The sequence below is a fragment of the Acartia tonsa genome, chromosome 6 (genome assembly GCF_053477335.1).
Source record: "Acartia tonsa isolate MP-2025a chromosome 6, ASM5347733v1, whole genome shotgun sequence".
In the NCBI taxonomy this organism is placed as follows: domain Eukaryota; kingdom Metazoa; phylum Arthropoda; class Copepoda; order Calanoida; family Acartiidae; genus Acartia; species Acartia tonsa.
In genome coordinates, this window is record NC_137265.1 from 30,619,861 (window position 1) to 30,629,969 (window position 10,109).

General features: G+C 31.9%; 2 protein-coding genes across 4 annotated transcripts; both read right to left on the minus strand.

Moving 5' to 3' along the window:
* Window positions 1–2,016: 2,016 nt before the first annotated feature.
* On the minus strand, window positions 2,017–6,128 carry LOC145322352 (uncharacterized). Its single transcript, XM_080164332.1, has 8 exons — window positions 5,906–6,128; window positions 5,525–5,631; window positions 5,034–5,105; window positions 4,559–4,622; window positions 3,933–3,974; window positions 3,456–3,502; window positions 2,558–2,674; window positions 2,017–2,168 (listed from the first exon to the last, which is right to left on the minus strand). Exons 1-8 carry the CDS (start codon window positions 6,098–6,100, stop codon window positions 2,069–2,071), a joined length of 744 nt encoding a protein of 247 aa, XP_080020458.1. The 5' UTR covers window positions 6,101–6,128; the 3' UTR covers window positions 2,017–2,068.
* Window positions 6,129–6,971: 843 nt separating this feature from the next.
* Window positions 6,972–9,610, minus strand: LOC145322351 (uncharacterized). 3 transcript variants are annotated; one of them, XM_080164330.1, is made up of 6 exons: window positions 9,387–9,610; window positions 9,007–9,104; window positions 8,721–8,801; window positions 8,195–8,307; window positions 7,984–8,006; window positions 6,972–7,741 (listed from the first exon to the last, which is right to left on the minus strand). In XM_080164330.1, exons 1-6 carry the CDS (start codon window positions 9,569–9,571, stop codon window positions 6,994–6,996), a joined length of 1,248 nt encoding a protein of 415 aa, XP_080020456.1. In that variant the 5' UTR covers window positions 9,572–9,610; the 3' UTR covers window positions 6,972–6,993. The 3 variants fall into 3 exon arrangements, with proteins under 3 accessions (XP_080020456.1, XP_080020455.1, XP_080020457.1); XM_080164329.1 differs by having other exon boundaries at window positions 7,978–8,006; XM_080164331.1 differs by lacking the exon at window positions 9,007–9,104 and having other exon boundaries at window positions 7,978–8,006; window positions 9,387–9,525.
* Between the last annotated feature and the right edge of the window lie 499 nt (window positions 9,611–10,109).

A 10,109-nucleotide genomic window follows, 5' to 3' on the forward strand; every position in this document is an offset into this window, starting at 1 on the left:
TCAATAAAAGTTTGCGCAAAATTTCTGCTTTCCGCGAATAGGGATAAGAATACTAATAAAATAGGTACCTTAATAGTTTATCAGCTAAAATTTTGAGATGGATATTCACTTGACTTATATGAAGCTTTCTTAAAAACAAGGGCAAAGAATAAAAGAAATAAAAAACTGGTTTTCATGAAATTAAATGTTTGCCTTAAAAATAAAAAAGATTGTCAGAATACTGTTAACCAGTAAGAGTGTTAAATAAAGTAGACAGAAAGACAAGTAAACACTTATAATGTTGCTTCGCTAATAAAACACTTGAAATCAGCGTTGTGGAGCCGGGAGCCACCATATTTTGCTGGAGCCGTAATTTTCATTAAAAACCAGCTCCTGGTTATCAAAAATTGAACTTTTAAAACCTTCCAAAGTCAAAAATAGACGGAGCCGCACCAAAATCAACCAGCTACGCAACGCTGCTTAAAATCCATGTGTAAGTCATTGAGCAGTAGTCTGAAACATGTTTATGTATAAAGCTTTGCTTCTCATACTTTATCTCATCGTGATGATGAAGGGACAATTATAAATCACTTGTCATAGGGCAATTAGATGAATATAATAATGTTTCATCATTCTGATTTCTACACCATTGAAAAAAACTATTGGTTTGCTAATCCAATTTGCAAACCGGTAAAACAGGAGTAATGCTTTTGTCCAAAAATAAATCGGCTAGTCTGCGGATTCTACACACAGGTGTTATTATCTTATTTAAAAATCTGGCAAGTTAAGGGGCTTGTTAAAAACTGAAAATGTGACAATCCAGATTTAAATTTAGAATATTAGTTCATACTCCTGATATTTGCATGCTTTTAATTTTGTTGCAAGAGTTGGAATAAATCAGTAAGATGCTAAAACTTTTAATACACTAGGTACCTAGCTAGGCTTCAAGGTGTATTTTAAAGAAAGTTTACATCTTCAAAAAAATTAGCTTTTAAGACATTTTCCGTATCGCTTCGAAATCGATTAATATCGTTGGATTAGAACCGGTTCTCAGCCATACGGAAAAATTATATCTAGCATCGTTTTATATCCTGTTTTCTACGAATATGGACAGTCATAAGATTAAAACCAGTTTTTTACTATGATTGTACATTTTATATCCGCGGATAGTTGTTTATAATACGATGCGAAGAGAACTTTTAAAGTATCAATTTTTTTAGACTCACAAATGTAAATTTATTTCTAAAAAGGTATCTATTTGTAGGTAAGAAATGATAGCTTCGCAGGGGTTGGCGAACCAAAAAATTACCCCCGCCTCATTTTTTATTCACCAAAATAATGAGAGGGGGGGGGGTACCAATGCTCAACAGTCACTTAGTATGAAAGCACAGCCAGGATTATGTCGTTTGAAAGTGGTTACTGATTAATGAAATTAGTCCATTTGATTCGATGAACTGCCAACATTTAATACATATTCAATTTCCCACCTTGAAAAGAAGTATCTTTTCAATGCATGAGATAAGTTTGAAATTAAAATGTTTTTAGAACACAACCTGTATTAAAACAAGAATACTTAAATCCATAAACTAAATGATAAACTTAATTGGTGAAAAGTCCTGTTCTTTATAATTATCTACTTGAGATATATTTCAGTGAAGATGGCACCCTCGTCAGTCTAGCGCAGTTTAAAGTAATTAAAATATAGCTTAAAAATGACAAAATAATTTACCAAGACTTTTTGAAAATTTTACGAATGAATATTAACAATTTCTAGTATATGACTGCTTCAGATTGTTAAATAATGGTGCTTGGGGCAGGGATTTTAAGGGATAAGACAATGGACGATAAATTGATTCACAATATTGATCAACAAAATATCCCTTCAGTAGATTGACAATTTTTGTTGATTTTTAAAACAATAATCTGGACCCAAACAATTTAAACTCACTAAAAGTACTCAAAGTTTTTGAGCCAACGAATAAGATAGTGATTATAAAACGTTAGGTACCAGTGTACTTGGGCGCAGCTACAAATTAATGACACTGATCAAAAAATTTATTTTTATTCCTACATTTTTAACATTGATAAATTAGCTTCTGGCATCATTATATTGTTTTAATTTTTCTAAAGCAGCAATTTTCTCTTCTTCGCGCAGTTTTTCGAATTCATCATATTGTTCTTGTAATTTTCTGAAATTAAAAACATTTTGAAAAAATTTTATTCCTGTAAAAAGGGAGGAGTTTAAAAACATATTTTTTTTTGTAGCGAAGGTACTCTATAGATAGTTCATTATGTATGATGAGATGATATCCAAAGTTTTATAAAATGAAACATTCTCTCTCGTTTTTTGGCTTGATAACTTTGGGCACTTTCATTGAATCCTGATTTGTAGGTTCAAGCTAACAAATAATGTCCTAACTTTTCAACTTTTATTCTAATCTAGAATAATTTTGGTTATTATCTTTGGGAATCTACATCACTTTATCAGCCATTGTCTTATCCCTTAAAATCCAAACTTATAGTGCATTACAGACAGAAGAACAAATAGGATTGGCTTCAATAAAAAAAACCCCCATACTTTGTAGGCAGGAATCCCCATTTTTTTCTGATCATTGGATCATCACTCTCTAAAGCCTTTTGTCTCTCCGCTTCTTTCAATGCTTCTAGGTCTTCTCTGATAGAGTTGTCCTCAGTACTAAGGAAAGAGAGAAGATATTATAAAGATGTTGACTAAGAAAAACATAATTTCCTTCGAGTTGCTTGTTGAGCACTGGTATCCCACCCCTGTTTTTCAAATTGAAAATAAGTAAGGGTGGGGAGTGTTTTTATTCCATTGCTTAACCCCTTCAGAGCTACCTAATATAACCTTACCTGACCTAAAGTAAAGAACAAACAGAGGAAAAGAATACCACCCCGCCCCCCCCCCTTATTTTCAATTTATTTTAAAAAGCAGGGAATATAAAAAGTGTTACATACACAAACTTTTTGGGAGGTTACTAGTGTAATTGCAATGACGAGAAAGTTATTTTTTGAATTGGTCGAATAAGAAAAACCTATAGGAATGCCATTTTGGAAGTAAATATAAATATTTTTCAAGATATAGGCATAAGTAAAGTTTAGATAAAGTACCTAGTTAAAGGCTAAAAATCACAAAATAAACATAAATATAAAAAGTTAAACTCACATAAAACTTTTAGGTTTTAATTATCCAGTAAGCGTTTTTTGTCTGTCCCGAAGGATCTCGCTAACCACTGTTCCGATATTGTTCTCCTTTACAGTGAAACTTCTTATAGGTCCTTGGAAGGTTTTAAACTATTTTTGGGGAGGGGGTCTTTACCCCCCTCCACCCCAATTTTTTATTACTCTTTTGAACCCAAATTTAAAATAGGATGAGGTCGACTATCCCCCCTCCTACCTTAAGTGCCCCAGGTGGCTTCTAGGGGGCGTAGCCGCTAGTATGTAATAAAATAACTTACATTCCACCCAATGAAACCTTAAATCTTCGGACTTTTTGAGGATCAAGCTGAAAAAATAAGGATATTATTAATAGAATGAAAACAGGACTATTCAACCTCAATATTTTTATGATTAGATACAAAATATGTTATCAATGGGAAATTAATTGGTAAAAACATGATTAGTTTTGCTATTTATTGTATTCTGCTTTGAGGAACATTTAAAGATGATTTCGGTGATGAATTTGTTTACCTCATGAAGTCAACAAAGCGTTTGATGATATAAATACAAAACATCAAAAATCCATAAAAAGTAAAATTTCCTTGAAAAACGAAGTACAATCGGTAAAGCCGTTTGCAACATCTTATCTGACATATATACAGATAGACATCCCTTTAGTGATAAATATACATAAACACTAAACAGACCCAACAGACAATCAGAAAGACAGCGAACTGCTTTTATTTTACAAAAAAAATTATTTTTTGTATACTTACAGTAGCTGGATCTTTAACACTTTTGTAGTACCAATCCGCATTCTACAAATATCAGATTCACATTTAATTAAAGTAATTTTGCTACTTTATTCAATTCGTGGCATATATACATACAAGTGTCCATTTACTCTACACACTTATTCATTACCTATGTTTTCTGGGAGGGAGGGTACATTGGCCTGTTTTACAATAACGCTTTCTTATTCGTTGACCAGATGTTTTACCCACTAGTTGTAATCTACAGAAAGGTAATTTTTTGTACATCAATTTATCGGCCAATGTCTTAAACCTTTAGATCCCAGATAGATATATATAAAACAAACTTCAAATTTTGGAACTAACTACCTAATAGATAAGTTTGCATTCCTATTTCTGTCTCTTTTTTTAACCCATTTTGTTCAGGACTTTTATTTCGCCATGTATGTATCTTTTTTATTCTATCCTAAAAAGTAGTAAGATTTTTAAGTTTGTCCGTTAAGATCTTACTAACCAATGAACCCATTGGAATTAGGAAAATATAAATTTGAATTTATATATGTAGGTTCCTGGATTGTTTAAGGCTACATCACTTTCAATTTTTATACTTGGGAGGTTTTTTTTAATTTGCTATCAAATGTGAACCATTCCTGATTTCTAATTTTGTCCCACCAGGTTGGTTCCTTATTCGGATCTTCAGAGTTAGGTTTAATTCTAAATAAGACGACATTTAGTAAATAAAATCCATAAATCATATTTCAATTGAAAACAAGACAAGCTTTCATTAAATCTGCCTTTTTGAATTGACAAAGCAAATTAAATATATAGATATTAAAAGGTATAATCCCCACAGATCCACTAGAAATTTATTCCGTTACTTTTTGCTTAGAACAGCCACAGCCTTTTCTAAGGCAGACCACAGTTTTAGAGGTAGCACCTTTCAAATAGGAAGGAAACGTAATTTTTTCTACATAATTGAACAGGGGTGTATATTCTACATGGGATCCCCTGCTCAAGGGGGGGGGGGGGGTGGGAATAAAAAATAAGTAGTTGGAGTGGAAAAAAATGTAAAAATTAAGATGCAATTGAAGGAAATGTAGTAAAAAAACACAAAAAAATACTAACTGAAGGTCTTTATTACTGAGAGCCCAGAAACCAAACATAGTCCATACTGTCAGGGCATAAAAAATTGCCAACCTAAAAAATTAAAATAATGTTAATTACTTCAGCTATAACAATAGGTATAACCCTAGAGGGGCTGTCAAGACTCAATAAACCGTTCAATTCTTTAAAGAAACTTTTAACAGACTGACATATTTGTTTAAGTTTTAATTACAAAACTATGACCCAGGACGCGAAGCTTAGGCCACTAGCCCGCCTGGCCGCATTGCTCGGCCCCTAGCCTGCCTAGCCCCGGGCGCTCGGCCCGATAGCCTATATCCTAACCTAGCCTAAATGTATAAAACTTATCGTTCTCGGCCAGTCATAGTTTAATCGGGGGGAGGGGGTTACCAAATTTTTAAAAAGATAGTTCCAGAATAAAGTCAACCCCTCCCATACACTACCTACTAAAGTTTGCACCCCGCCCCCCCAAAAAAAACAAAAAAAAAACTTACCTTTGATAGTTCTTTTCAGCTGTAGTGATATCAATGGGTTTGGTGTTTTTTCTCACCAATGCTCTGATGAAGTTGATAGGCCATATAAGATAAGTTACAGGAACACCCTAAAAGTATTAATAAATAATAATTATATTATAAGTCTTATTGTAAGGTGTGATGAAAAATTAGATCATCAATCTATAAGCTAACTATTTTGATGTTGTCTTTCCAATTGAAAGGCACATTAAGCACCTTTAGACATGTGTTTTACAGGATTTCGTTTGTGGTTCAGATGCAATATGAGAGAAAACACCTTATTGCTGGAGGGGACGGGGGTAAATTAGTACCCCTGTCTACCCCTAACACCCCTCTATTAATCATAAATGTGAATATACTTACAAGTAAAGTCATCCCTGTTTTTTTCGGGTGTTTATACAGAAACAAAATTGTAGATGTTGAAAACTGACTCCTCAACGACAACACCGGCGAAGAGGGCTTTGTAATCAGTAATGGTTTTGATATCAACAATGGCTTGGAAACTTGAATTCTTTTTGTTAATAATATACAGCTACATTTTAGTATAGGAAGATTCATTTTTTGTCTGAAATTTTAAAAAATTCTTTTAAGGGTTGAGGAATAGGTATTAAACTATTTTTTCCCCCTCAATAATCTTGAAAAAAACATTGGCGTGAAATAGATTTGTCTAGGTTGTAAAATCTATTGTCCCTATCCACGAACCAGAGAAAGTGATTCTAAGCATCTTCCAGCATTGACCCATAGTATTTTTTTAGTAAATATACCTACTAGGTTTATGTTTAATATTTGCTTTATCGACTAAAAAGTTAGGTTTCACCATGGTTTTATATGAAAAAAAAACTTTGAAATGTAAATCAATTTTTAAAGCACTATCATCAAATGCTTGTTGAGTTCAAAGGACAAAATAAAATAACACTGCATCAAATGTTGTAAATTGCAAAAGTACAATTATTAAACTGTTTACAAGTTACCAACCCTTTTTCTAAATATACATTTTTAATCACAATAATATACTTTTGTGTCAAAACTTTTAAACAATAGTTTGAACTCATTAAAACATTCGATGATATTGAACTAAATAATGCTTAATATTTCAAAGTTTTTTTTTCATATAAAACCATGATGAAACCTAACTTTTTAGTCGATAAAGCAAATATTGAACATAAACCTAGTATATTTACTAAAAAAAATACTATGGGTCTATGCTGGAAGATGCTTAGAATCATTTGCTCTGGTTCGTGGATACTATCCCTCTTTTAATTGTTTTGTCAAAAATTGGAGTTTTAAAACTTTTTAACCCATAATTGTGCGGGGTAATATTGTTTACCATCATTAGGTGTGAACATTAATTTATCGTCAATTGTCTTATCCTTTAAGATCCCTGCATCCCTATTCACGAGAATAGTAAACACACCACAACATATAAAAAAAATACAAATAAAAAACTAAAGTTAATGACCAATATGTACAATAGTAACTTGTTCTTGGATGTCTAGATGTAATATATTGTCACTATTAATATCATGATGAACATATTCGTCAACTGAATAATTGTCAGTGTTGTTTTCTGTGTTAATAACAAGATTTTCACTAGGCGATGGCAAATCATGTTCATCAGTACCTGTTTTATGGCTTTTACTAACAATCTTTTTAGGTTTAACCTCACCAACATGGTGAATTTTCAGTTTATGCGACTTCAAGTGATCAGCCCGTGCATATGACGTTTTACATATATCACAATTAAATGGCCGCTCGCCAGAATGAACTAAAGAGTGTCTGTTCAGCTGTTGCAGTGAATGAAACCATTTACCACATTTAGTACAAGAAAATTTTTTCATATCTTCACCACCATGTTTTCTAGATTTATGCGTTTCTAAGTTACTTGGTCTTAAAAATGAAAGATCACAAATATCACAAGAATAATTTTTGCTACCAGTATGTATTTTCATGTGCTCCGACAAATTTGACTTGCGAAGAAATAGTTTACCGCAAACGTAACAGACAAAACTTCGCAAATTTTCATGGCTAACTTTGTGCAGCTTCAGTTCTCTGTTACTCACAAAACCTTTGTCACATATATCACAGAAGAATGTAAAATCTTTGTCGTGTCTACGCATATGAAGATTAAGATCCACCTCACTTCCAAAATGTTTGTTACAATTCTCTTTACTGCATAGAAATGCGTTGCTGTGACTTTTTCTAAACAATGATGGGGTACATAAACTTGCTTATAGATTCTTTACTTACTAAGTTCTTAGATACCTCTAAAAGTATATTAACGACGATTTTTTGATCCATAATAATGATTTTTTTTTAAAAACCATCAAATACCTACACGGTTTTTCCTCATGGTTTAGAACCAATGGAAATTAAATTTTGGGCGCCTATTGCTAAATCGATCTTTAAATCAATTCAATTTAATTAGTTTTATGCACCCTTTCCTAATGTGTTTCGATAGTTCCACCTTGCTGGGATCTTTTCTTATAACCAATGTAATTTTGATATGATATTCTTTAATATATGTGTACATAAATAATTTATATTCATTTTTTTTTAATATTGTGAATGACTTTTAAAATAATATTGATAAACTTTAAATGTAATTTTTGTATGTAAATGATAAAGACAAATAAAGAATCAAATAATAATAACCTTGCTGGGAAACTTTTTCTCACAAAAACTGCAGGAATTTGGTGATTGGGGTACTAAGAGGCCCTTTGGCTTTAATACTGATAGTTTTGAACACTCTTCGCATACTTCACCACCTTAAAAAATTTCATGTCAGGTTTTTAGTTTAAATACCTAGATCTGAAGAAGTGTTAATATTTTTCACACTTCGGTTCATAACTCTAATTTGACGCAAGGATTTTTCTCTTTAAAGGAAGTCTGCTACAATTAGACCAAAAACCTCCATTTTAAGCCTCCGCCTTCAATACAAAAAATGTTATAGACATTTTAAAATGGCATTTTAGGAAGTAGACAATCCTTCAAATTTTTATTCCCTCATGAAGGAATTTCAATATTAAAGTTTACCAGCTAAAAGCAAATTTATAATCTTATTTGGGGTATAAAGTTAGAATTTAGGGTACTGGGTCTAATTGTCGCAGTCTTTCATCATTTGAAGCGGAGTATTTCCTGCAGGCTTCATTTAAGAAATTACCTCAGCAATATCACTTACTTTTAATATTTGAACATTTTCTACTCCTGATTTTAAATTCACAATCTTGATAGAATATCAGAATTTCCTCGATTTTTACTTCTAAATAAAAAAGAATAGGTAGGTAAAGTTTAGGCATTTCTGAAAATAAGATATGAAGCACTAAAATATGAAATCAACAAAGCACTTAATATGATTTTTTAAAGTTCAAAAAGCTATAGATCCTTCTGAACCATGCCATAACTTTAGACAAAATTATAGGCAACATAAAATCATATAAAATCAACAACAAAAATAACAACTTTACCTGGCTTTAAATACTTTTCTTGGAAACCTTGGCAGATTTTAATTTTTAAAATGTTTTGAAGAAATTTGTCTACTTCATCAATGGTCTTCAACTCTTTTCTAAAATAAAATTACTAATAATAAGGGATCTTAAGGGATAAGACAATGGTTGATAAATTGTTGTGCATCCCCAACAATGATAAACAAAATTATTGGTTGAAATATTTGGACTCTTAAAGGTTGATACCAACCAAAGTACACAAAGTTTAAGCCAACGAATAAGAGTAAGGACTTGTAAAACTTTATATACCAGGATAATTTACTGCGCGTCAAATGTTTCTATATACTATGCTCAACAAGGCAATTGCCGCAATGCCTTAAATTGAAAATCAGGGAATCTACCTGGAGGCAGAACTTGGCAGAGAATAGTTATATAAATGTCCAACCACATTGTCCTTGTCAACCTGCAATCTTCCATAACAAGATAACGGTAATTTTCTCCTTAGTACCAATATCTCATTCCAGGACAAATCAATTGTCAATAATTCATGTTTTGTTGCAACGCTTTTTATATTTTCTAAATCCATTTTAGCATTGCTTATTTAATCTGAAACGTATAATAATAATGTTTGTTTCAAAATACAGTTAAGTTAGGTATTGTATCACAGTCATTTAAAAAACAAATGCATAAATATTAAAAATTTAGGGTTGGGCCGGATACTTTTTTGGCCGGATACCGTATTCTTAGCTTCAATAATAAGAAAATTAGAGCCATTTAAAATTTTAAAAAGCAGAGATTTTTGGTGTAAAATATAAAAAAAGTTATAGCCGGATATCCGGCCGGATAGATTCAATATCCGGTATCCGGTCGGATATTGAAAATGGCCGGATATCCGGCCACACCGGATATCCGGCCCAACCCTAGTACAAATATCCTGACTTATTTATCATAGACACAATTCGCACAATAATTCAATGAATAATAATTGCAAAGTTTTTAAACAAAATGTTTTTTTTGACACTAAAAGGTAGACATTCCAACAAAAAACTGCCCTAGTCTATGCTTTCATGAAAATTATACATCTCTTATCTTGTCGTTATCGAGATTTTAAAAAAAATACGATA

Excerpts from the sequence above, each read along its gene's own strand:
- LOC145322351 (XM_080164329.1), bottom strand. The coding sequence starts at position 9,571 with ATGGATTTAGAAAATATAAAAAGCGTTGCAACAAAACATGAATTATTG. Across the intron at positions 9,105-9,386 it reads CTGCCAAGTTCTGCCTCCAG|AAAAGAGTTGAAGACCATTG; the intron begins GTAGATTCCCTG and ends ATTTTATTTTAG. Across the intron at positions 8,308-8,720 it reads AAAATGTTCAAATATTAAAA|GTGGTGAAGTATGCGAAGAG; the intron begins GTAAGTGATATT and ends AAATTTTTTAAG.
- LOC145322352 (XM_080164332.1), bottom strand. The coding sequence starts at position 6,100 with ATGAATCTTCCTATACTAAAATGTAGCTGTATATTATTAACAAAAAGA. Across the intron at positions 4,623-5,033 it reads CTCAGTAATAAAGACCTTCA|AATTAAACCTAACTCTGAAG; the intron begins GTTAGTATTTTT and ends CGTCTTATTTAG. Across the intron at positions 2,675-3,455 it reads AAGGTTTCATTGGGTGGAAT|TACTGAGGACAACTCTATCA; the intron begins GTAAGTTATTTT and ends CTCTTTCCTTAG.